We start from the raw sequence: 24,754 nt of genomic DNA on the forward strand, positions 1-24,754 counted from the left end.
ATTTCTCTCTGATGGGCTGCATGCTGATGGAAGTCAGTGGTGAAGATCAGCTCACTCTCTCTCATCAGGCACCTCAGACACATAATGAAGCCATTCTGCCGCTCCTGCAGCTGGGGCCGGATAATCTGGGATTGGGTCTGATAGCGGATCACAGGACAGCCCTCCCGGATGAGGAAGGACTCTGTCAGAAAGCATGATCAGAGCGGGAGCCTTTGGCCCGGAAGTGCCTGTGGTTCTCCAAAAACAAAGACATGATACATTTGCATGGCTGTATGACTATAGGGGGGATTTTGTTTGCTGTGAATTGAGTTGTGTGTGCGTGTATGAGTGAATGAGTAATGCAGTCTTGAGGCCAGAAATGAATTCAGCGAGGACTCATAAAAGGCATTGTGTATCATAAAACACACACAAACCACTGTGAGCTGCCCTGACACAATGAAAAGCTCAACATTATGCAAATTGGATTTCATAACGAGATAGTCACCCCAGGAGCCGACATTTGTAGAATTCACAAAAACTGAGGCAGCTGGAGAGAGACAAGCACAGATTTGTTCTTAATGTACGCTTTCTGCAGGCTGTTAAACTTACTTGAAAGAGTCAAATGTTTAGCTCCTCTTTTCAGGCAAGTGTTTTTTAAACTCAGTAAATGGCAGTAGAGGTGAAAGTGCATAGATTCTAATGTGGTTAGTGTGTGTGGGTGTCTGTTTTTCTGCTTGTGGTTGAATCATAGGATTTAATTCCTAGTGAAAAATGTTACCCCTCCTGTCAGATTATTCATGGAAAATAGTTTTACAGTTGTGAAGTTTTGAAAAGTCAGTGATTATCTGACTAAAAGCTGAACATACAGACAAGAAAAGCATTGTGAAATGTGTGGTCAAATCACATGTTGTGATGCAGACTAACAGGTGCAAGAAAAGAGTGATAAGGGTTTCACAGACGACAGAAAGCTAATAAAAAAGTTAAATTAGCTAGACTAAAACCTAAGAAGAGCACATTTTAAAAGGCAGATGTGCAAATGATGTGCGTTAACCCTCTGAGCAAATTTAGTGTAGATATTTGAATGAATTTGGTGGTTTGAGGAGAGGCTTGTGCAGATAAAGGAGCTTAAATCCAGGAATGGAGAGCTAAATAGAGAATGAGATTAGACAGAAACTCAAGAATGGAAAAGAAAAATCAGGAGAAAGGAGCAGTAGCAGAGATGGATTGAACACATTTACATTTTAGACATTTAGCCGCAGCTCTAACCTCCCGTCCTTATAATGTGTTCCATATTGCACGGCGAGTTTTGTCTGCTGGGTTTGAAGAGTCCTAAAAACCATTTAATTTCATTCGCTTCAAAAAGACCTCAGTAAAATATTCTCTGCTATAACCAGTAATGTTGGTTATAAAATGTTTTTGTATCCGATTGCAGGCTGTTAGGAGACATTTTACACCCATAAAATACAAGTATAATTGTTTTGACAGTGGATTTTCTGTGCAATTCAATCCTTTTTTTGTGGAGTTTCAGTCACACTGTCATACTTTTAGCTACAATAGCACCAGTAGAAGCTTATTGTCATGGGCTAGTGTCAGTGTTTGCAAAAACATAAATGAACTTGGATGAATTAATTAGTCTTAATGGTTCATCCATCCATCCATCCATCCATTTTCTGCCACTTATCCAGGTCCAGGTTGGATTAATTAAATTGATTATATCATTAGAAATTATGATATATTGCTTGCAAGTACAACCCTGATTCCGAAAACGTTTGGATGCCGTGTAACACGTAAATAAAAACACAATGCGATGGTTTTGCATTTTTGGCATACAGTGGGGGAATTAAGTATTCAACACATCAGGTTTTTTCCATTACACATAATTTCAATGCAGCTGCAGACTTTGGTATTAACTCAATGAAACTGTGACTCACTAAAACTTATCTGATGAAGAATTTGTATCATTTCACTCCATAAAAATGACGTACAATTAAGTGGAATGACACAGGAAAAATGTCCTGAACTAACTAAAATTGATTTAATAATTGGAGAAACCTTGTTCACAATGCCTGCTTCAAGACTCTGAAGAGACTCGTCTCTCTCAGTGTTCAGATGAGATTTGGGCCCGTTCTTCCACACAGACTTTAAATCTCGAAGGGCCCCACTTGGGAAACTTGAGAAAGACATTTCAATTTCAAAACTTCAACAATTAGCGTTCCCAGTTCCCAAGCGCTTACTGATAGTAAAAGAAAAGGGGATGTAACACAGTGGTAAACATGCCCCTGTCCCAACTGTTCTGGAGCGTATTGCAGGCATCAAATTCAGACTGAGTGTATATTTACGAAAAACAACAAGGTTTATCAGTTTGAACATTAAATATGTTTGTCTATTCAAATGAATATATGTCGAAAAGGATTTGCACTTCATTGTACTTTGTTTTTCTTTATGATTTACACAGCGTCCCAACTTCTTTGGAGTTGGGGTTGAAGTGAAAACGTGATAAGAAAATAATTAATTCAAGACCATATTGTCCTGACTGGTTTCATACACTCATATTTTAGTATAAAACAGATAATAAAATTCATTCACTGTTGTATTAAAAAGGTCATAAAATGTCTAAAATTTAACAGCCGATTTCACAGCACAGATACAGCGTGTTTGTTGTACAATGCTCTTGTTCATGTTTGCATTTGGACCACTGTCAGCATATTGTCATTGCTCGCTGTGTTCATGATGTGGTTCATCCAGTGGAGTCATAACCACGTCGTAATATTCTCCAATATGAATTCCCAGCCGGTCACTCTGAACAACCACAACATTCATGTGACCATGAGTTAAAACATTTGTCTGGACTGATGATGACAGTAAGAGGGTGCAATGATTCAGCTGCTGGGAACTGTATGATTGCAACACTGGTTTAACTTTTTAGATCATCCAACATTCAGAACTCATTAATATAAAACCAGAATGCTCTGACAGTGCTCCTGTACCCGTGCAGTGTCTGTAAAAATCATTACGTTAAACCTCCGGTGAGACAGAAGATGCCGCTGTGTAAACAAGAGTCTTTACAAGGCTGGTGGGTTTTTAAGACTTGATGCGGTGTGACTGTCATATTAAAGCACGCCGTTGTGGTTCACTGAGCAATGTACTGCTCTCCTCCTTGCTCTTTCTTGACTCTGTCCAATCACTCTATTTCTGGATTTACCCCACCTCAACCCTCCAGCTGTTGGGTCACTTTATGCCTTCGCCCTTTTTTCTCTCGTCCCTGTTCATCTCTCCCAGTGTTGCAGTTGCTTGTTTTTTGTCACTCTGTAGAAAGAATAGAGTAGCTTCTGTCTCAGCCAGCTACATCATCACTGTGGGCCTCTCTTAAATAAGAGACAAGGCATGGGTGGAGAATATTCTCCCATGGTTATTTAAGTGTTTAAATGTGTGCCTTCCCTCTGTTTGGATCTGCTTTACTCTCTGGTCTGATAATATTAGCTGAAGTGTTTCATTGGTTTTAATCTGCAGCAGAGCGGCCACAACCTTCATGTCCTCTGGGTATATGAGTGTTTGTGTGTGTGAACGCACATGCACACGAGTGCGCGGAGTGTGTGATAATAATATCCCTTGTCAGCCTCCTGAAGATTAGCCTCAACGGAAGAAATCCTCTGTCATATCCCCTCACCTTATTCTCCTCCTCCCTCTCGCCGCCTTATCAGTCCTACATTGTTTTACAGTTGAGTGATTTGCTCTTTTCTAAATTCAGAGCTCAGTTTTTTTTTGCGCCTGTGGAGAAAATTTGGGTCACACAAGCTCTGTGATTTAAATGATGCTGATTGTCTGAAGCTGATTTGTTGGAATGATTGTTTTTTTTATCTTCTGTTCTCAGATCTGCATTAGACTGAAAATAGCCCAAGAAGAAGAAGACGACCGGCCTTGACTCCAGCTGGTCCTCCATGGACCAGTGAAATTGTTCCCACCCTGCCAGTTAAAAGCGATGTTTTTGGGAGCTGGAGGCCGTAACACCGTCAGCAGAGTGTGTGTGGGGCCCCTCCTCTCCCTCTTTCCCAGCGCTCCCCCTGACATGGGATGCCAGCCCCCTGCCTCCCTGCCCTGAGCTCGCCTGGGGTGCCATGAACAGCTACAGAGACAGAGGGGTCACTTGCACCTCCTCGGACCTCCTGGATGGAGGTGGAGGAGGGTTCCCCCAGCACACTCCGTTTCGTCACACCCCAAATGGCCACCCGGCTCCTGTCCCCATAGACCCGGGCATCCAACCACGCGTCTCCGTGCCCAAAATGGGTGTCCGGGCGCGGATTGCAGAGTGGCCCCCTCGCCGTGCGCAGTCCAGGGAGTCGCTGCTTGAAAACGGGCAAATTGGCGGCATTCGCCACGGAGATGACGGCTCCACTTCAATTTCCTCATCAGTTTTGTCATCTGACATGGGGCTGGTGCGGGGAGGAGTTACCAGGTTGCCGCGACGACGGTCCAAGGATGTAGAGTTCAGAGGAGGAGGGTTTGGTGTTGAAAGAAATCCACCTTTCAGCCTACGGGTGTTCCCTCCACTGAGACAGCGTTCAAACAGCGAGGTGACACTGAGTGAACACGATGAAAATGAGGTGAGTCTTTAATCTTCAGTCGCTCTCACATGTTACGTGCATTTCAAGGAAAAAATGGTGCTGCCTTTTTAGTTCTGACACTGACTTTGTATAAACAATCATAGAGGATAAAACATGAAGTTATGTTGAAAAAGTGCTGCTTGGACCCAAACAGGGAAATTCCAGTTTATGACAGTAGGTCATGCTGCATTCTCCTGCACTAAATCTGTTTGTGTATCTTCTCTGGTGTCACAAAAGCTCGTCAAGAAGTAACAAGATTATGAGCGTCATTAGACACCACTGCATTTGACCTCATAATAACAAACGTGCACACATAAGGACAAAATACATTACTGTAGGGGGGAATTGTTACTGTGTGGCCACCACTCCAATCTGCTCTCTATGGTCATGCACATACAGTATGTGTTGCCATGGTTACCAGATAATCTTGCATAAATATGTGCGTTGCTTACCCAGATTTATTCCGACAGTTCATGGCACGGTTAACAGTAATTTAGCTTTTGAATACATGCGAAATTCACACATTTACTCTCATAAAATCCTGTGGTCGGTGTGTTTTGCTTTCACACCACAAACAAACAGCTACAGAGTTCAGCTGACAGTTTTCTCACCAGCCTAAACTAACTGAACTTAACTGCTTGTTTGAAGTGAACCAAACAGATTGTGTAATAAAGCACCCTAATTTCACGTTTTTTCTCCAATATTAATAATAAAACAGAGTTGTTCTGTATTCACTGATTCACCATGAAAAGCTGAACATTCTTTCCCATCTCTGCTCTAAGGTGGAGGTTCACGGAGGCGGTGGGATGGGGAACCTGTTCAGAGAATACGGCAGCACCTCCTCCATTGACATCCAGGGCATTCCCGAGCAGAGCTTCTTTGAAATGCTCAGCCAGTTCCACCAGGAGAGGCCTGACCAGCGCAGCTCAGCACCCATACGCCTAGGGGAGCTGCTGCGCTCCCCAGACTCACCGCCAAGTGCAGCCCACCCCTCTGCTCCCTCACCTGGTCCTGCAGGCGGGGATGACAGAGGGACAGGGAGGAAGGAAGGAGCTGAGAGAGTGAGGAAGAAAAGTGGAGGGACAGAGTCATCACTGGGCACCTCCTCTTTGTTCAGGAAGCTTAGGAGCTCTAGTCGTGGTGAGCTGGATGGAGGGAAAGGAGACTCTAATGAGGACGGGGGAAGCCGGGGTTCAGCAGATGCCTCCTACAAACAGTGGGTGTGCCCTAAGAGCTTTGTCCACTTCGATGCTCAGAGCATCCTGTTTGACCTCCACGAAGCGGCGGTGCAGCGGGGCTATGCTGCCCAGAGGAGGAACACCGCCACGGGGGCATCAGCTGCGTCAGTGTCCCTGTCCGTCTCTAGATCCTCTGCGGTGAATGACCCAGTTTACTCCAGCATCGAGGATCTGACCCTGAGCCTCGACCCCGGCTCCATGACACCCTCCTTGGGCATGGACCCTCTGGACGGGCCTCCTGGTGCCCAGAGCTCGAGCCCACTGCTCCTCTGCTGCCCCCACTTCCTTAATGAGACTGGGGGCCACGGGGAGCGCAACATCAGCTTCCTCAGCTCGTCAGCTGAGCGAGGAGGAGAAGGAGGAGGAGATGGAACTAGGGGTTGGCTGAGGAGGAGTAACGCCAGCGTCTCAGTGCTGGAGGTGCCTATTGAACAGCAGGTTACGAGACTGGACAGACTGAAACTGTACAGCATAGAGCATGTAGACCAGGGGGCCAGGTACTACAGAGACTACTTCCATGGGAAAGGTAACACTGAAACACATTTACTACTTAAACCATGAACATTCAGTGATGTTGATGTCGGCTGTGTTATTAAATGATCAAGAGTCAAACAAACAAACTTTGTTTATACCTGGTTATGGTTTGCAGTACATTGAGAGCATACTTCATATAGGGTAGCAGGGTTTAAAAAACAAATGAAATGGCTTTACATAAAACATAAAAAGGCATTAAGACAAGAATAAACCTGTGCAACAAGTAAACAAGTAATGATTGAGTCATCTGGACATTAAAGATTCAGTAAAGACATGGAGATGACTTGGGCTCAATAGTTGCTGACATTTTGTGGACTAAAGAGTTGGTCAAACAAAACAAGAAATTTGCATACAATATCCCTCATATTGACATTAATCAATCATGAAAATAATTTTAAGTTGCACTTTGTGACAAACCATTTAGTACATTTGTCAATTAGTCAATTATCAGAAAATTAATGGCCAGTATTTTAATGACTGAGTAGTTATTTATGAAAAATTGCTAAAATCGAAACCATTATTTGTTTCCATCTTCACAAATGTGCGAATGGGCTGGTTGTCTCTGTTTTTATATCATAGATTAAAAAACATTGGGTTTTGGACTGTTTCTTGAACTAAATTATCAATTTAACCTGGGGAAATACTGATGGGCAGAGCAACTGATAGTGAAAATAATGACTAGTGGTGCTACAGCAGCGATACTCAACCTGCTTTGCCCAGGGGCCACTTTTGCAAAATGACAGGAGTCAATTAATTGAATTGTCAACTATTAAATTAATCACCAACTAGTTTGGTAATCGATTAATGGCTTTGAGTGTTTTTTTTAAGTGAAAAAAGTAAAAATACTCTTATTCCAGCGTCTTAAATGTGGACATTATGTTTATTTGCTCCTCTAAGAGAGTAGACTGAATGTCTTTGAGTTGTGAACAAAATAAGACATTTGAGGACCTCATTTTGGGCTCTGAGAAACACCAATCTGCATTTTTCACCATTTTCTGACATTTTAAAGACCAAACAACTAATTGATTAATCAATAAAATTAAATTCTCAATTGCTCATATGTGTGAATGTGAGCATGAATGGTTGCCTCTCTATGTTAGCCCTGTGATAGTCTAGCTGGCCAATGTCAGCTGGGATAGGCTCCAGCCCCTCCACGACCCCCAACAGGATAAGTTGTTGCGGAAATGAATAAATGAATGAATTTTACAGATTATTTGACAATAAAAAATATATGTATGGTGTAGCCCTAGACAGGAGGCCAGGGGCCACTAAATAAACAACCATTAATCATATTTGTCAGTATATATAATAAATGCATTGCATTACTTTCAACCTTTTGAAGATAGTTGTCCTCACTCATCTTTGCCAGAGAGCAGCGGCCCCACACAGGTCAGGTATATGCAGGGGACACTTAATGGACATTTGGGGATTTGCCTGGACCTCTTTCTGGGGGTCTGTGGGATCCTCACCTGGCAATTTTGATATCTAGAGTCGGCAAGAAATGTTGTTGTTAATGTAGTTAACTTGTGTTAGCTTGGAGGGCTAACTTGGTGTATTTACTGTATTACCTGAACATCATGTCACCCTAAAGCTCCTGACGAATCCCTTTCAAACTCTTGATGAGAAAAAGGAACAGATAATCAAATAATCATATTGAACAGCCAAATCTGGTTCAACTGACAATTCTGAGTCGGGTACAGCCCTACAATCAATTTATTTTCATTGTGAATTAGAAAATGGTTGGTAGGCAAACAGGCACCAGGCACCCTATAATACCCTGTATATACTGCATGGCAGTGTCACTGCCATGCAGTATATACATACTGATCCCATTTTCTACTCTGATTTAGGCCCCTTGCTGTTATTGGTCCGTTTGAATTAGACAGCATAGATGTCGTTTCCCCAGTGTCATTCCCCACATGTCATCCTGCGGCTGTTTTAATATCCAGCTGGGCCCGGGCAGAGCAGAGTGGGCCAAGCTGGCAATGCTCCCAGAGTTTTTATTACACATGTACCTGCCACTGGACTGTTGGCAAACTCTGAGCCGATGATACACCACCTGCCTTTCCGCACGATCACAAGTACCACTCAACATAGTCAGCCCATGCAGCTTTGTCTTACATCTGGTTTTCACTGTCAGAAGTAACACCTAACTTCAGAAAGGAAAGATGCGTAATGTGTGCCTGTCGGTGCGCACGTTTGTTGGCATTTCTTGTCAACATCACCTCTTCAGACACTGCGGATGAAACTTCCTCTTGGCAAGCATCATCTGGCTGCACCCTAATTAGTGACAGATGCTGTTAGGAGCACATGTGTGCAAGCAAGCGTGTGTGTGTGTGTGTGTGTGTGTGTGTGTGTGAGAGAGAGAGAGAGAGAGAGAGAGAGAGAGAGAGAGAGAGAGAGAGAGAGAGAGAGAGAGAGAGAGAGAGAGAGAGAGAGAGAGAGAGAGAGAGAGAGAGAGAGAGAGAGAGATAGAGACAGAGAGAGAGAGAGAGAGACAGGCCTGCAGCCACGCAGATAAAGGTTATCATTCCAAAAATATGTTCATCTGCTGACTCGTTTCCCCAGTACGCAAGTGTGATTGTGTGTGTTGTGTTGTGTCAGAGAGCCTCATCAAAAAGCTGACATTTTCACCACAGGACATGGCATGGAAGCTAAGCAGGCCTGAGTCTCCGAACGTGTACGTCGTCCCGGTTTATTCCCGTCAGATGGGGGATAGAGGAGGAACACTTGTCAAGCTAGATTCCTCCCCAAGTGGAGAATTTGTCTTACGACTCCCACACTGCCTGTGGCGTTGGCATTACCACGGCTTAGCTTAGGAGCTTTAGAAGAGGACATGCAAGATCCTTGTGAAGTGGGTCGATAGCTTTGTCTCAGCCTCTTAATGGATGAAATTGTTGTGTGCCAACACGGGTAACAAGCCGCAGAATGTTAATTGGCGACTTGTGACACCACATTTTGTTTGTTTCCTGTATTTGCCGAGGACATATTTGGTCTTTTATAGTTTTATTGTTTAACAGTCAAATTTTATAGTCATGAATGTGAAGCTCCAACACATGACATCAGAAATATTTTCAGCATCTCTGTGACCACATAACTATAGTAATTAACCCTTGAACATCACCTTTCTTCAGTAGCAGTCATCATTTTCTCTGGGTTATGGCTTTTGCTGGCTAAATTGATTTTGTAATTATGTGAGTATCGATTACTAGATGTCATTGTCTTAGTCCTGTCCTTGACTCAGTGCCCCTCCTCTGTCAGTCCTGATTACTACAGAGCCTGGCATCTTCTCTTCTGTCAAACTCTTTTTTTTATCCATCTCATGTTTGTCTCTTGAAGGTTAAATGTACTTTTTTCTTATATCAACCCTCAATGCTAGGGCTGCACGATATACAAAAAAAAAAAAAATCATACTGTGATTATTTTGACAGATATTCCGACTGCAATAAGTTGCGATTTTAATGTGAATGTTAATTTTTGGTTTTTATTTGCACTGAAAAAAAATTAAAATGATGTGATGTTTGCAGGGGTCTGTTCTGAACACGCATGTTCCCTGATGTCTGGAGTGAGATGTAGGCAGGTGGCATCTCTGTAGCACCATATTGCTTCATTTATAATGATATGATGTAGCATATTTTACCTTCATCAAAAACTGCAGCCTTTGTGATTTGTATATTGTGCTTGTCAATATGGCGATTTTGATAATATTTCGAGTAACTGTGCATCCCTACTCAACCTACTCCTTTTTTCCTGACACAAATGGGTCTGTAGAACCAAGCCTAATGCACCGCCCAAAGTTTGGATCGAATACGTGGATATATTTGGAGTCTTGTTAACTTCTTTTTTTACTGAGATATTTACTTTAATATTTTCAGTTTAAGACTGGATTTTATGAAGGTAATAGTTTTGTACAGCGGCTTGTTTTTAAGCACCATCTTCAGAAATTTGATGTCTTTTGTTAATGAAAAAACAGGGTGTTGCAAAAAAGCATGTTTCTCAAAGTTAATGATTAATCATAACCATCATAGTTTCCCAAAGATTAAGTTGACGATTAGCAGTCTAGAAGCCTAAAAATATTTACTTAGTCTCATAGAATCGTAGATAGTAATTTATTGATTAATTCTTTGGTCTATAAAAGGTTTATGATAATTTATAAAAGTCTATAAAGTGTTGGTTGATAGTTGACATATTTATTTGTCCCTTTTGTTTGACCTACAGTCCACAAACAGTTTACTATTACAGAAGAGTTAGAAAACCAAGAAACACTTAATTCTTATATTTGCAAAGCTAAATCTTGTGAATTTTTTTTATTTTATCATAGCTTGAAAGTTTGCTAAAATCAAAATGATTAAGATTCTTTTTGATTAATACTTTCAAGTCTAAAAGAAAGTCAGACACTACTGTGTGTAAAACCCACAACCCAGTCTCTTGTTCATGTATCCAGTCATACTGTAGATAAAACACGTGTCTCCTCAACACAAACTTTATCATTGATCCCGATCTCTTGTCATCCTCCACCAGAGCACTCAAACTACTTTGGGACAGACGATAAGCTGGGCCCTGTGGCCGTGAGCATCCGCAGGGAAAAACTAGACGACACCAAAGACCTGAAAGACCAGTACCAGTACCGCCTCATCGTCAGAACAAGTGAGGTATGAATCATCTGCCGTTTGTGTGTGTTTGTTTTGAGTGACAAAACAGTGATGAGTCAGTGAAGTGTGCACGCTTACTTTCTGTTTTACTCACTGTAATGTCACCTAGCCTTCCCTTTGTGTCCTTACCTGTGACTCTAACCCACTCTGCCCTGGTTTTAACCTCCCCCCTCACCCCCTCTGTCCCCTCTGCCAGTGGAAAATTCCACCTGCGCAGCCTCAGTGCAGCAAAGCCAAACCAAACACTGGCTGCTGTGGCCAAAGTGTTTGACCTCCTCTCACAAGGAGCACACCCAACCACTTTTCCACTTTGAGGGGTCAGATACTCGTAATGTGTTGAGTGATGGGCTGATGATTATGGAGGAATAGTAAAGATGTGTTCAAAGACAACAAACATGTCATTTATGCTCATTTACTTTGAGAAATTCCAAAGCAACAAACTATAACAAATATGGGCTCATTATTGACAGACAATTAATTTGCAACTGTTCAGATACAGGTTTCCAGCGGTTCCTTAAAAGTCTTAAAAGGCCTTGAATATATTAATCCAAAAAAATAAGGCCTTAATTGGTGATAAAATGGCTTAAATCAATCTTTCAAAAGTCTCATGAGATTTTTAAAAGATAATTTTCTAAATGTTCCTGAATGCATTTAAGTCACGCAGATCAGGACAGTGGAACCAACAACACTTATATTTTGTTTCCAAAACGACAATCCCCTGTCTGTGAGCCACTGTCACTGTACCTTGTAAGCCATGGGAAGTGCAAACTCAACGACAATTGGCCATTTAACCAAGATTTCGCGGGATGGCTGAAACAAGTACAAGGCAATGCATATGAGGCTCGGAATATTTTCTGCAAAAAGTTTTTCAAACTCGACATGATGAGAATCAAAGCAGTGGAATCCCACATGCAGAGTGAGAAACACAAAATCGACAAGAAAACTCGCCAACAAACAGCAGGTTATTTCTCAGTCGTGTTCTACCCTCGTCTCTACCACGAGACAAAAAAAGAGGTGTTTTATGTTGCAATAAACATTCTGGCAAAGTTGTCCCTCATACTGAGTTATTGATATCAACTCATGTTTTCCCCCCTTTGATTCATGTCATTGTAAACTTGGTCTTAAGTTTTATACGCAGTGGAATAAAGTCAATAAATCATTTTGAGTTCAAGCTAAAAATGTCATTAACTTGTTCCAGCTTCTCAAATGTAAAGCTTTTCTTGGTTTTGTATGATAATTAATGGAAAATCATTGGGTTGTGGACTGATGGTTACTCAAAACAAAAAAATTAAAGTCCCCAGGAAACTGGGATCAGCATTTTTTTTTTTTTTTTTTTGCCTTTTTTTTTTTTTTTTACACAAAAGCAACAAATCAATTTATCCAGAAAATAATTTGCAGATTAATCTGTTACACATGGCGTACAATCATTAGTTGCAGCCCATAAATGACTTGACCACAGACAGCACTGTGTTTTTCTTCCATTTTTTTTATTTCATAGTTTGCATTAGAGACATCTGCAGTCTCCAAACAGTCAGTTTGATCTATTTAACATTTTATAAACACCTGTGTAGCGTTGTCAAGCTCACTCAAACAAACAGTTAAGTTTGCTTGTGTTCATTGTGTTCATGTAGCCCGCCTGTCTTCCTCCAGCACTGTGTTGTTTTTAGCTGGATTACATGGCTGCCTGGCCTCATCACCTTAGCTCTGGTATAACAATAGAGCCTCTCCGCCATCTAAGTACACAGAGCTCAGCTAACAGACACAGCCAGCACACCCAGGCCTACTGTTCCCACACAGAAAAAAAAAGAGATTGATTGCAGACTTTATTCTCTCCAGCCACAGCTGCTCTCAAATATCCATCCCCCTTAAGTCTGTCATTTAATTCTGTGCAGCAGTGCTGACGCAGCAAGGTGCGGAGACTTCCTCCTTTTCCCTTCATCACACATTTATACACGCAGCCCCCTGACATTCCTGCTCAGCATGTCGCAGTCACTCGCTGCACTGTTGCGCAGAAGCTGACAAGTTGAAAGGAAAGCTCCATAACTTCGGCTTCATGTCAATCAGGTTTCATTTCTCTGCAGCACACCCGAGTCTCCAAGGTTCAACTGTCTCTCCGGCCCCTGCCAGCTCCACAGTCTGCCATGCATTTTTAATGAAGCCGCATTTGTGTGTGTAGTTGCACGGGTGTGTGTGTGGTGGGAAGGAACAGCCCACTCCTCCCAACTGTATCTGAGGTTATTATAGCCTCACTGTTTTGAAGCAGGTCAATTTCCTCTCACCAGGGAGCAGCACTCTGTGGCAGCACAATACTGAGCAGAATATTAATTCACAATACAGCTCGACTTTAAATCCTCCACACAGAGCACTGTGTGTGTGTGTGTGTGTGTGTGTGTTGCAGAGTGTGGCTTCAGGGGCAGCAGGGCAATATTGAGACCATCCCTCATCTGATGGATCCACTTCAAGCTTCCAGGCAGCCAATCATCCGCCCCTCCATTTCACAGAGGCGTGGTTCTGTAGCTGAGCCTGACCTCTGACCTTTCACAATACAAATATCTCAGAATCAGAAGTATTACTGTGTATGTTCTCCTGTGTCTTTCCTGTGTTAGTGTTTGTCCAGGCTTTGTCTCAGTCAGCCCCACCTACAGCTGTTTTGTTGAATATTCTCTGGCCAAATTCAACTAAAAACAACATTTGTATCGAATGTACTGAGCGCCACATCTGCTCTAAGTGAAAAAACAAGAACTTCATATAAAGTAACTCTGAAGTCATGACAATCTGCTATTTTTTGTGATAGCACCTCCACCTGTAGCACAGGGAGAGAAAAATCCTGGTACCGGCCATGCAATAGATGTTCTGAAATCTTGTTCTCTAATCATCTAAAGTCATCTAAATGACCCTTCATCTTCACCCTTGGATATTTGTATTCTTCCGGTTTCCTGCCAGTCTCATGATATAAATGTCATCAACACACCCACTCGCTCGCTCTGAATTCTCCAGACAATGACCTGCTCTATTTACACAAGTTTAATCAGACATTACACTGACTTTTCACTAGGGAGCTGGCAGGGTAAAGTCCGTTAAACGTCCAACTGATTCAGACATTGGTGATCTCACTTACAGCTCCTCTGGGTAATGTCTAGATAAGTTCATTGTAGCAGTGCATGTATGAAAGGGTAGTACACAGAGAATACATTTCTCTCCAAATGAGAAAACATGTAAAATTACAATAGCCATTATCTGTAATTGAAAATAATTTTGGGGTGCTGGTGGCTTAGTGGTAAAGCAGGCGCCCCATGTACAAGGCTGTTGCCGCAGCGGCCCGGGTTCGACTCAAGCCTGTGGCCCTTTGCTGCATGTCCTTCCCTCTCTCTCTCCCCCCTTCACACTTGTCTGTCCTATACATTAAAGGCTAAAAAGCCCAAAAAATATCTTTAAAAAAAAAAAAAAAGAAAATAATTTTACAGACCAACAAAGAGATAAAAAGGAGATAAGTAAAAAACAGATGAAAAAATAGCATGTAACCAAGTGAATATTTTGAATTTAAAGCAGAGAGGAAAAAAATTAGTTAAATAACCCTTATTAAGAATTTAGTTGGTCAGCAAGTTGTCTGTTCCTAAGACAGGGAAGAGTTAAACAGATAAACAGTAAAGGTAAGGGTGGGGTCTTAATCAACAATGAGAAAATCTCTTAAAAAACCTTTGTGATTGGGTGTCGGTGGCTTAGTGGATAGAGCAGACACCCCATGTACAGGTTCCATCATTGCGGCCTGGGTTCGATCCCAGCCTGCACCCCTTAGATCCATGTCTCCCCTCTCTCTCTGCCCCCCCTCACCTTCATCTGTCCTATCCATTAAAGGCAAAAAATGCTGAAAAAATAATCTTAAAAAACCTTTGTGATGATGGAGTAATTTCTTGACATTTTGATGCCTATATGCTTGTGACAGCCTAGGTTGAAGGTATTATGTTTTCGGGTTGTCTGTCCCATTTTCGTGAACGCAGTATCTCAAGAACACTGTAAAGGAATTTCCTCATATTTGGCACAAACGTCCAATTGTACTCAAGAATGAACTGATTAGAGTTAAGTGATCAAAGGTCACTGTGACCTCACAAAATACGTTTGTGGCCATAACTTAAGAATTCATATGATAATTATGACAAAATTTCACACAGATGACGAACAGGATAAAATGATGCAGTGATGACATTTATACCCAAAAGCTCAAAGGTCAACTTCACTGTGACATCATGATGTTCTGCAAAACTCCCCTCTGGCCATTACTCAGTGTCGTAACTCAGGAACAGAAGGGGCATTTGGTGGGTTACTGAATTGGTCATACTAATCTTGGGTGTCCATCTTGAAACTGTGCTGATTGTATAGATCTTCTGTGTTGCCGGGTTAAAGATGTGTGTGAAGCATCCATGTTTTCGAATTTGTAGTTCGAAAACATGGAGAAAACATATGAGTGTGGACAGACATGGATGTAAACTGCAACCTGAGAGGCACTAATTGTAGTTAAGATATTTAGTGTTTTAAAATCATTGAAGCATTGCAACATTTTGTCTTTCCCCACATCCAGCTTGTGACCCTGCGAGGCTCCATTTTAGAGGATGCGGTGGCATCGACTGGGAGGCACGGCACGGTGCGGGGTCTGCCGCTCAAGGAGGTCCTGGAACAAGTCGTCCCCGAGCTCAACGTGTCCTGTTTGAGACTGGCACTCAGCACGCCCAAAGTCACAGAGCAGCTCCTGAAACTAGACGAACAGGGGGTGAGTTACAAGTCTGTTTTTGCATTTCATCTTTGGGCTTGTGAGCTAAAACTGGAAATTCGACAGTTGAGACCAGATGCTCAGTCAGTGACTCGAAGTCAGGCTGGCTAAAGAAATAAGAGCTGATAAGTAAAACAGTGGCATATGGTGTGCTCAGATATTGTGTATAAAAGTGTCTGAAACCCGTATAACTGATTTAGTGTTAGTGCGAAGTACAGAATCGTTGGAGTAGGGTGTGGTGTGTTTGAGCATGAGTGTGTAACCATAAAAGCTTTAATGTTTAGCCACGTTATCTCACCTTTTATTTAATGGAGGGTGAAGTGCAAGGCGGAGGTGTATGGCTTGTTTTTGTTTGTGCAGGTGTTTTTTTTTACAACGCTGAAGTGGAGCTTAATGTTTAAGGGCATCCAGATTAACATCAGAGTGAAATCCTTCTGTGTAACATCCACTTCAACGTTGAGTTGTATTAAAAGGCTCAGACTGCAGTGTTTCAGCTGTCTGTGTGTGTGTGATGTTAATGTTCTCTCTCTGTTGTCTCGTAGTTGAGTCAGAAGCACAAGGTGGGTGTTCTGCTGTGCCGTGCGGGCCAGAGCACAGAGGAGGAGATGTACAACAACGAGGAGGCGTCACCCGCCTTCTCTGCCTTCCTGGAGCTGCTCGGGGAGCAGGTGCTTCTCAAGGGATTCACCAAATACGCAGCACAGCTCGACACAAAGAGTGAGTCCTCATCCCCTCTCAGATATGCATCACATCCTGTACATGTGTTGATAATTTAACATGTTGATCACATGTCTGCATAAGCATCTGAGTCACTTGTACATAAAAGTCAAGACTGCAGCTTACGTCCATTTCTAAACTGAATGCAGTCAAATTAAAGGCTGTGGCAGCACAAGGTTACACATGCACTTCCTGTTCACCAGATTAAGCTCACAGTAAGACATTCATCACATAATTATCATCTCACTAGCTTAGAGAAAATAAAAGCAGTTTAATAAGTTATGAAATAATGTGAATGAGCCAATTTTCTCTCTCTTTTCAACTTTCTTCCATGCAGTTAGCATTTTGAATATCCTTTGAATGAGAGTCCTGACTGAATGTCACACCATATGTAGCTTGTCCATTGTAGGACAATTTAAAATAGGCAGCAGAATTATCTAACAGTGAGGACATTTTCATTACTCAAAGGCGGGGTTCATCTGTTTGTTTTTTTTTCTGGGGTTTTCAAATGGAAACTCCCACATAGCCGTTAGCAAAAAGCAGTGATGTAGGTTAAAGCTACAAGTGCTGATGATAATAATAACTGAAAGGGATAGTTCAGAGTTGTTGAAGTGGGGTTATATGAAGTACTTAACCATAGTCAGTGTTGTATTTTCACTGCTTGACCTTGCTGTCAGACAGCTCTTTCTGACGGGGAACTGAAGCTGTTACATCTCTCTTTTCAAAGCTGCCAGACTCTTTTGAGAAAAACAGTAACCATACCTTGCACAACACAAGAAGTTGCTGGTCGGCTGCTGCCTCGATCAGCTAGTTTGTGTTATAGTGTGACTTTTAGACCCAAACTAATGTGGCGTTCACAGCAGTACATTGATTAGCTTCTTTGCTGGTAAAGCCTCCTTCAGACTGTGCGATTTTAGCAATCTTATAAGTTTAGTGCAGCTACACTGTGCGACATGGATCTAATAAACTTGGGTATGACATCAAGTCTGATGTATGCAGACTGTACGACGACAGCGCCTACTGAATCACAGGCTACGATGTACGATAGCTTCCCATACTGAGTGTGCAAGGATGCTACACGGGTTATAACAGTAAAACACAACATGGAAGGTCACATTATTAATAACCTAAAGTTTTGTGGGCACTAAATACTGTGATGTGTTTGCTAGCTGCTAAGTTGCTCACCTGGCACCTGCAACTCAGCCGCTATTTCCTTCCATGCTCCATCCTTATTTACGCAATCATGGTATGAACTGGAGGACACATCATACAGGCAAGGCTTCTGCTGCCACAACCCAACAAGGTTTTACTCTTTGCTGGAATACCACACGTCCATTTGTGCATTTTGCCTCCATGGCGAGCTGCTGTCCATCTGTTTGTTTGGGTTTAGCGCCAGTGCGTCATTTCATTCTGCATTTCTGTTGGTTGATTAGTAGATGCAAGACCATGAGCAGCCATCCTTAAACCTCTCGCACTGGGTGAGGTAGGACCACCGTTTTAGAGCCACGACCAAAGATATTGCCACGTTTCTTTCACGTTGGTCAACTTTTGTCTGGGACAGCTCAAAATCGCACAGCGTCTACTGGTCTTAAGAAGGTTAGAGCACTATGGCTAATTTGGAAAATCGATAACCCACAATTCTCAAAGAAAGCTTGGCTCAGTCATGAAGAGGCACATAAGGCAGGTGAGGAGTTTTATATGTCGCAATGGCATCATGCAGAAACCTACATCAAGTCACATGGCAAAACAGTTTTAGAGGGCTTTGGAAAATAGCATTGTGACATTAAAACATAGGTTCTTCGACCAAAATTTGAATTATCAGATTTGTACACACCGCACTTTAACTGTCTTTTTAAAGGGACAAAATCCATTACTGTAAAAGACAGATGAAGCCTGCAGTGATACGTAACAGTGATAATCAGGCCAAGTGTCACAACCCCAGAACAAGCAACATGACAGTTTTGGCATCATCGTGATCCCTGGAAAAACATCTGTTTGTACGATTAAGTGTTTGGACTCTAAATCTGAAGTTAACAACATCTGACCTGAACTTAAAATATCTCTCTCCAGCGGACTCCACAGGCACCCACTCCCTGTACACCACCTACCAGGGCTACGAGGTCATGTTCCACGTGTCCACCATGCTGCCCTACATGCCCAACAACCCACAGCAGGTGAGAGCTTAACAGCATCCTCTTATTGTATGTTGTGTCTCGTGAGGTCATGGTGTGGTGCGTACAGCTGAAAAATACATCCACAACTTTCCTTTCTTGTCACCAAGAGTCGGTCTGTGGTTGTTAGTTAAAGCCTCCTCTGTTTGCTCCGGGTCGTAAACCAACAGCAAGAATTCATAGAGTGGAAACTCGTGACTTGTGTCACCCTCTTCATGTAGAGTCTCTTTTCTTTTTTATTCAGCCTGTCATGTTTTATAGTCTTTGTTCTCTGTCCTTTCCTACTCACTGGCTTTTTCTTCTTGCTCTCTCACTGCCTCTTGTTCTTTAACTGGATCAGATGGGTGGGGTTCAGTAGTGAGTAGTGTCTTTATTTTCTCCCTCTTTTTTTTTTTCTTAAAATAAAGCTGCCTTTCTACACATTCTCCAGGGTGCTGTGTGTTTGAAGCGTGTTCTGCGTGTGTGTCACTGACCTGTGTGTAAGATAACATTTTTTTTACGTGTGGGTATTTTTAATAGTTTGTGTAAGTGTTTTGCATGAGAGGCTCACACGGGTGAACACGTACTCTGACAGGCCCTGTGGGTGCTCAGGATTAGTGTACAGTGTGGGGAAGTCATTTGTTCCTCCTCAAATATCAACAAAGATTGTGAATCGGAGAGTTATACTTTTTTGCTATCCCCGCAGCAATCCATCGTTTGTTATTACAAACAAGCTTTTTTTTACATGACCTTCTTAAACATCTTGTAAATGATGAGTAAACAAGAAATGTGAGGGTTACACTTTTTAAATAAAGTCAATTATAAGTGTGTTTGAACAGTTCATATTAGTGTCAGCTATTAAATCAGAAAATGTAATTTTATAAATGGCACAATAACTCCATCCAGAGGTTTAGAGACTGCAGTAGCCAGCACATTTACTTGCTCAGATGAACCTCTAGGTGGCAGCATCTGACATTAAATATAACCTGTGGTGCAGAAGCAGATGCAAGTGGAGTGAAGTAGAAATAAACATACTGTGGAGGCTCTTGCACTCAGAAGAGAGAAGGAGAACACCAGCTAGGGCTGCACACTTACCTTGTATGACCAGTGGTTAAATGTGCAGTAAATACCTGTTGAATCTTGCATATCAGCTGTATTTAGTTGTGTGTAGAATGGATGGTAAAATAGATGAAGATGCCAGATGTAAGATACAACAAACATCTTTCCTCCATCAGTTATAGTTAATGTTTATAACCACTACATCAGGCACAATAATCCAAATTTCAGAGCTTGCAGTCTCAGTGCGAGTGAAGGATGCTCCTGAGGCACCATGCTGGAGAATGTGTGTGTCTGTGGCCAAACAGTGGGCTGGATTACATAATTGGTACTTTCACACTTCCCTCTGCAGATGAAGAGAGGATTGGCAAGCACTGCACCACAGACACAGCTTGGACTCTGTGCCACGTCTCCTACGCGAACACAGATAGATGGACAAACCAGCACATACACACACAGACACAAATAGCCCACACAGAATCCGAAAAACAAATTACATAAAGAGCTGTTGTTTGGTGTCTCGTAGTGAGCGTCTCAATCTCTCGTTTCCCTTGTCAGACTCTTTCTATTGTCAGTTGTGTTGGTGCCAGTTTGTGTTAGCTAATTTTTATTAACTTGTCATTTTTTCTCTCTCCTCTCTTGTCCCTCAGCTCCTGAGAAAGAGGCACATAGGGAACGACATTGTCACCATAATCTTTCAGGAGCCAGGAGCATTGCCTTTCACCCCACAGAATATCCGCTCACACTTCCAGCACGTCTTTGTCATTGTCCGTGTGCATAACCCCTGCTCTGAAGGCACCTGCTACAGGTAAATGTCTTAAACAGAACAAGGACGTGTTCATATACACAGAGTCATGACTAAAATAGTTCAAACACACACACACTTCAAATCTGTGCCACCTTCTTCTTTCAGTGTTGCTGTGACAAGAATGAAGGATGTGCCTCCCTTCGGCCCACCCATCCCCAGTGGCGTCACCTTCCGTGACCCAGAAACCTTCCGTAACTTCCTTCTTGCCAAAGTTATCAATGCAGAAACCGCAGCACACAAGTCAGAGAAGTTCCACACTATGGCAACACGAACGCGGCAGGAGTACCTCCGTGACCTGGCTGAGAACTATGTCAGCAGCACGCCCCTCGACTCAGCCGGTAAGCTCAACAACCTCATCTCCCTCGCATCTAAAAAACGGGAGCGCTCCAAGGCAAGAGAGGGAGCAGAGCTGGGAGCTGCTGGGGCCGTCGCATGGAGGGTCCAGGCCCAAGACTTCAGTGGCGGTGGGGCGGAGCTCCCCTGTGCCTTGGGTTTATCGGCTGAATACGTCCTCCTGACAGACTGCTCCACCAAAGAGGTGGTGTTTAACTGTTTCTGTGCGGACGTGATTGGCTGGACACCGGAGCGGCTGGCGCTGAAGATCTTCTACGGTAGAGGAGACCACATTGCTGTGCGAGTACCTGAGGGCTGTGCACAGGACATCAGGGAGATGGTGCAGAGGTTAAAGGTGAGAGTTTAGAGCTTGTTTCAGTTCATGTGTAGAGAGGTGGGGAACGGCTGAAGACTCTAGAACCCATGGTAGTCAAGCAGGCAGATAGTGATGTGAGCTGGAGTGCAGAAGAGGATCTAAGAGTACGCGAGTGTGTGTAGATATGAAGGGGCCTTAAAGGTGAGAAGGAGAGTCTTGAAATCGATGCGATATTTAAAGGGGAGTCAGTGAAGTTGCTGAAGAACAGGAGTGATATGATCTATGGAGGGAGTTCTGGTAATGATAGAGGCGGCTGAATTCTGAACCAACTCGAGTTTATGAAGACACTTGAGAGGGAGACTAAAGAGGACACAATTGCAATCATCAATACGAGATATAACCAAAGAATGAACGAGGATAGTAGCACTCTGAGGGGCAAGTGACAGGCGGAGATGATTAATATTCCGTAGATGAACGTATGCAGACAGAGTAACATTATTATGTTACTTACATTATATAATAGACTGTAGTGTGTAGTAGGATGTAAACAGTTATATTCATATTCAAGATTCTCACCAAGGCATTGTGTGTACGCTTGAGGCCTGATAAATGTGTTGAGTCAAAGCTGATTTTTTTTTTTTTAATATTTGCATCTCCCTCTCACCCACTTACTTGCAGGTTTCCTTTTCACTGCTTTTGTTTGATACACTTAAATGTGGGAGATCATGCCACAGTACAAAAGTTTGTCTTCAGACCACCTTAAGACTTCAAGGGGCAATAAGCGAAATCGTTTCACCGCTAGGTTCATTGTTGTGCACTGCCTGTAGAGCAAAACAAAGTGTGTCATGAGCCACTCCTCCCTCTGCCTCTGCTTTCCAACCGCCCCCCCCCCCCCCCCCCCTCACTGAGCCTTGCCTCCATTTCAGCAAATATATTACATTTATTACAGGTACCATCATCATTGAAGTAGGCAGGGGAATAGCTAAACACAGCCGCCAGACTGCCCGCCGGGCTACATTTTACAATACTAATTGCAAATTAGCTGGGCTGCCGGGCTACACACCTAACACAACCGAAACACCTGACCCATTGCTGGGACCGAAGCTCCGGACATTAACCCATGCTATGATTGTAACATTAAATTTAATTCACATGAACGCGCAGCCGGACCGGCTTGTAAACAATGGGCTGGAGATCAACACAGAAAGAGGGTGTGTGAGGTCATGCTATACTCCAGATGAAATTACACCTCTAGTTCTTCACATAGCAATTTTTTAATTCCTTCAATCTAGAAATGATGAATTTCGCTTATTGCCCCTTTAAATCATTCTCTGTCAAGTCTGCGTTTAGTTAGTATGTCATTCATTACAGTTTTATCCGGAACACCTCTGTTCTCTTACATCTGCTTTGAGGCATCAAGCTCAGAGGATTTCCACAGTTGGGAATGTTTTTAATTTCCTGAAAGTTTTCCCAAGCATCCTGGCAACTAGGAAATTCAAGACTTTTTAAAGGCAGCAACTTTGACGATAATTCCAAGAAGTAGCAAGTGTTTTGTTGAATGCCCTGAATAATGTGCCGGCTCAAAGCTAATAACCCTCAAAAGCGTAACCCAGGCCCATTATATTCATATTAGAATATGAACTCAAGTATTGTAGAGTGATTGCATGAAGGTTCTCCATGCGAACATACACTGTCACTCACTTTTTCAGTGAAGTTGTGCGGCAGCATGTGCTGGCTGATGAAAGATGTATCATGATAATCCCTGTAAAATTTGTTGAATTAAATGCTGGGAAAAGGAGATTTCCTCGACTAGTGAGCTTTGTGTTAATCCAACAGAAAACAAAATATTTAAAAATAAGTTCATCTTTCTGGAAGTACCAAATACATGCATAGTTTTAGGTGATGTCACCTCTTAATTTGTGTGATGATATAATTGATGGATTTCAGTATTTAATGCGCTTCATGCAGATTTAATTCCTCTTTCAGGCTGTTTCATGATGTTTGCTTTGTTTAAGATGATGACACTGCAATTTTAATTTTTTTTTACTAACATCATGTCCTCTCCTCGGCCAGTCGTTGACCGTGGGATGTGAGACGGTGGATATGACTCTGAGAAGAAACGGACTGGGACAACTGGGCTTCCATGTTCGCCTGGACGGCACTGTGGCTGAGGTACCGTCAGATGACCATCTGCCACGCCAGATCTCAAATACTCGTCTATGAAGATTCTTGGCTGCACATAACTGGCTTGTTTTAAGACTTTCTTTTTTTGATGGTTTTCCGATGCAGGTGGAGGAATACGGCTTTGCCTGGCAGGCGGGACTGAGACAGGGCAGCCGTTTGGTGGAGATTTGCAAGGTGGCCGCGGTTACGCTGACTCATGAGCAGATGATTGACCTGCTGAGGACGTCGGTCACGGTCAAAGTGGTCATCATTCCTCCGTATGAAGAGGGGGGGCCTCGCAGGTGTGTTGAGACCTCTTTGAAGCTGAACTAATGATTCATTTCTAAACAGCCGTGGTGAATACAGATGTTGAGGCAGCAGGTGACGGCTCTGCTGAGTGTTAGCAGGCAGTAGTGGAAGGACAACAGCGAGCCAGAGTGAGCGCACACACACATAAGTATGGAAGCGGTAGTGGCCAGACTCCAATGTTCTGAGAGGATTTTGTGTGGGAGTGTGTGAAAAGAGGAAGCGAACGAACAGAGAGAAAGAACGATGTGTGGTTCGAGAGGAAATAGGCGGAATGAGGCAAAAAAGAAAGAAGCATTTGTTTAACGGGAATTAACCAAAATCTGCCTTTCTTTGTCTCTCCCTCCTTCATATCTCGTCTCATCTCGCTCAGCCTTGTTTCCCCTCCTCCCACAATCTATTTCTTTTCCCTGCCGTCATCCTTTTCCAACCTTTCATCTACACACACAGCCTTGACAAAGACAGAATAACGAGGCCTTATGAGACGCTGATGTGGTGTTACAGAACAGTTACGGAGGTGAAGAAATAACCACAGTGTGTGTGTGTGTGTGTGTGTGTGCGCGCGCGCGCATGTGTGTGTTTCTGACTGAGAACCAGAGCTTTTAAATACAGTAATTGTGGCTGGCTGTGTGATCGCACAGTGGTTAGATATCTTTAATGTTGGAGGCAGTTTAATTACACCAACTTAAATCCCTTTGACACACACACACACACACACACTCTCTCAAGTAGCAGCTGATAATTAGAGTCTTGTATTTCACTCTTCCCCCCTCTCTTTCTCTCTCCCTCTCTCTAACTCGTTTGTCGTTGTGTGCCAAGCAAGCAGATTGCATGAGATTAAGGCCTGGAATCTGCAGGGGGAAAAAAAAATGGAGACCATAAATAAATAAATAAATAAAGGAGTGGAAGTGATTAATTAAAAATGCATGCCCTGTGCGAATGAAAAGGACAGAAAAGAGGGAGGGATGGAGAGATAGAGAGAGGCAGGGTTTATCGAGTTGGAGAGGCAGAGAAGCGCTCGGTGAGGACGACGTGTCTCAACACCACCGAGAGTGAGAGAGGTGGGTGGAGGAGAGAAAGAAAGAGAAACTAGAGTTGGAAGTGGTTTTTCCCTTTCTGCTCCGACTCGTGCTCAC

General features: G+C 42.9%; 1 protein-coding gene across 5 annotated transcripts in view; it reads left to right on the forward strand.

The window, feature by feature from the left end:
• sipa1l3 (signal-induced proliferation-associated 1 like 3) overlaps positions 1–24,754 on the forward strand; it is an 81,816-nt gene that overhangs the window by 44,094 nt on the left and 12,968 nt on the right. For all 5 annotated transcript variants that reach the window (XM_078167086.1, XM_078167088.1, XM_033631102.2 and 2 more), the window contains exons 3-12: positions 3,851–4,580; positions 5,363–6,344; positions 10,874–11,004; positions 15,581–15,769; positions 16,312–16,486; positions 18,557–18,660; positions 20,343–20,500; positions 20,606–21,188; positions 23,223–23,321; positions 23,439–23,614. In XM_078167086.1, the coding sequence (XP_078023212.1) occupies positions 4,095–4,580; positions 5,363–6,344; positions 10,874–11,004; positions 15,581–15,769; positions 16,312–16,486; positions 18,557–18,660; positions 20,343–20,500; positions 20,606–21,188; positions 23,223–23,321; positions 23,439–23,614 (3,083 nt within the window). In that variant the 5' untranslated portion in view covers positions 3,851–4,094. The remainder of the gene's footprint in view (positions 1–3,850; positions 4,581–5,362; positions 6,345–10,873; positions 11,005–15,580; positions 15,770–16,311; positions 16,487–18,556; positions 18,661–20,342; positions 20,501–20,605; positions 21,189–23,222; positions 23,322–23,438; positions 23,615–24,754) is intronic.

This window comes from Epinephelus lanceolatus, chromosome 4 (assembly GCF_041903045.1).
Source record: "Epinephelus lanceolatus isolate andai-2023 chromosome 4, ASM4190304v1, whole genome shotgun sequence".
NCBI classification, from domain to species: Eukaryota; Metazoa; Chordata; class Actinopteri; order Perciformes; family Serranidae; genus Epinephelus; species Epinephelus lanceolatus.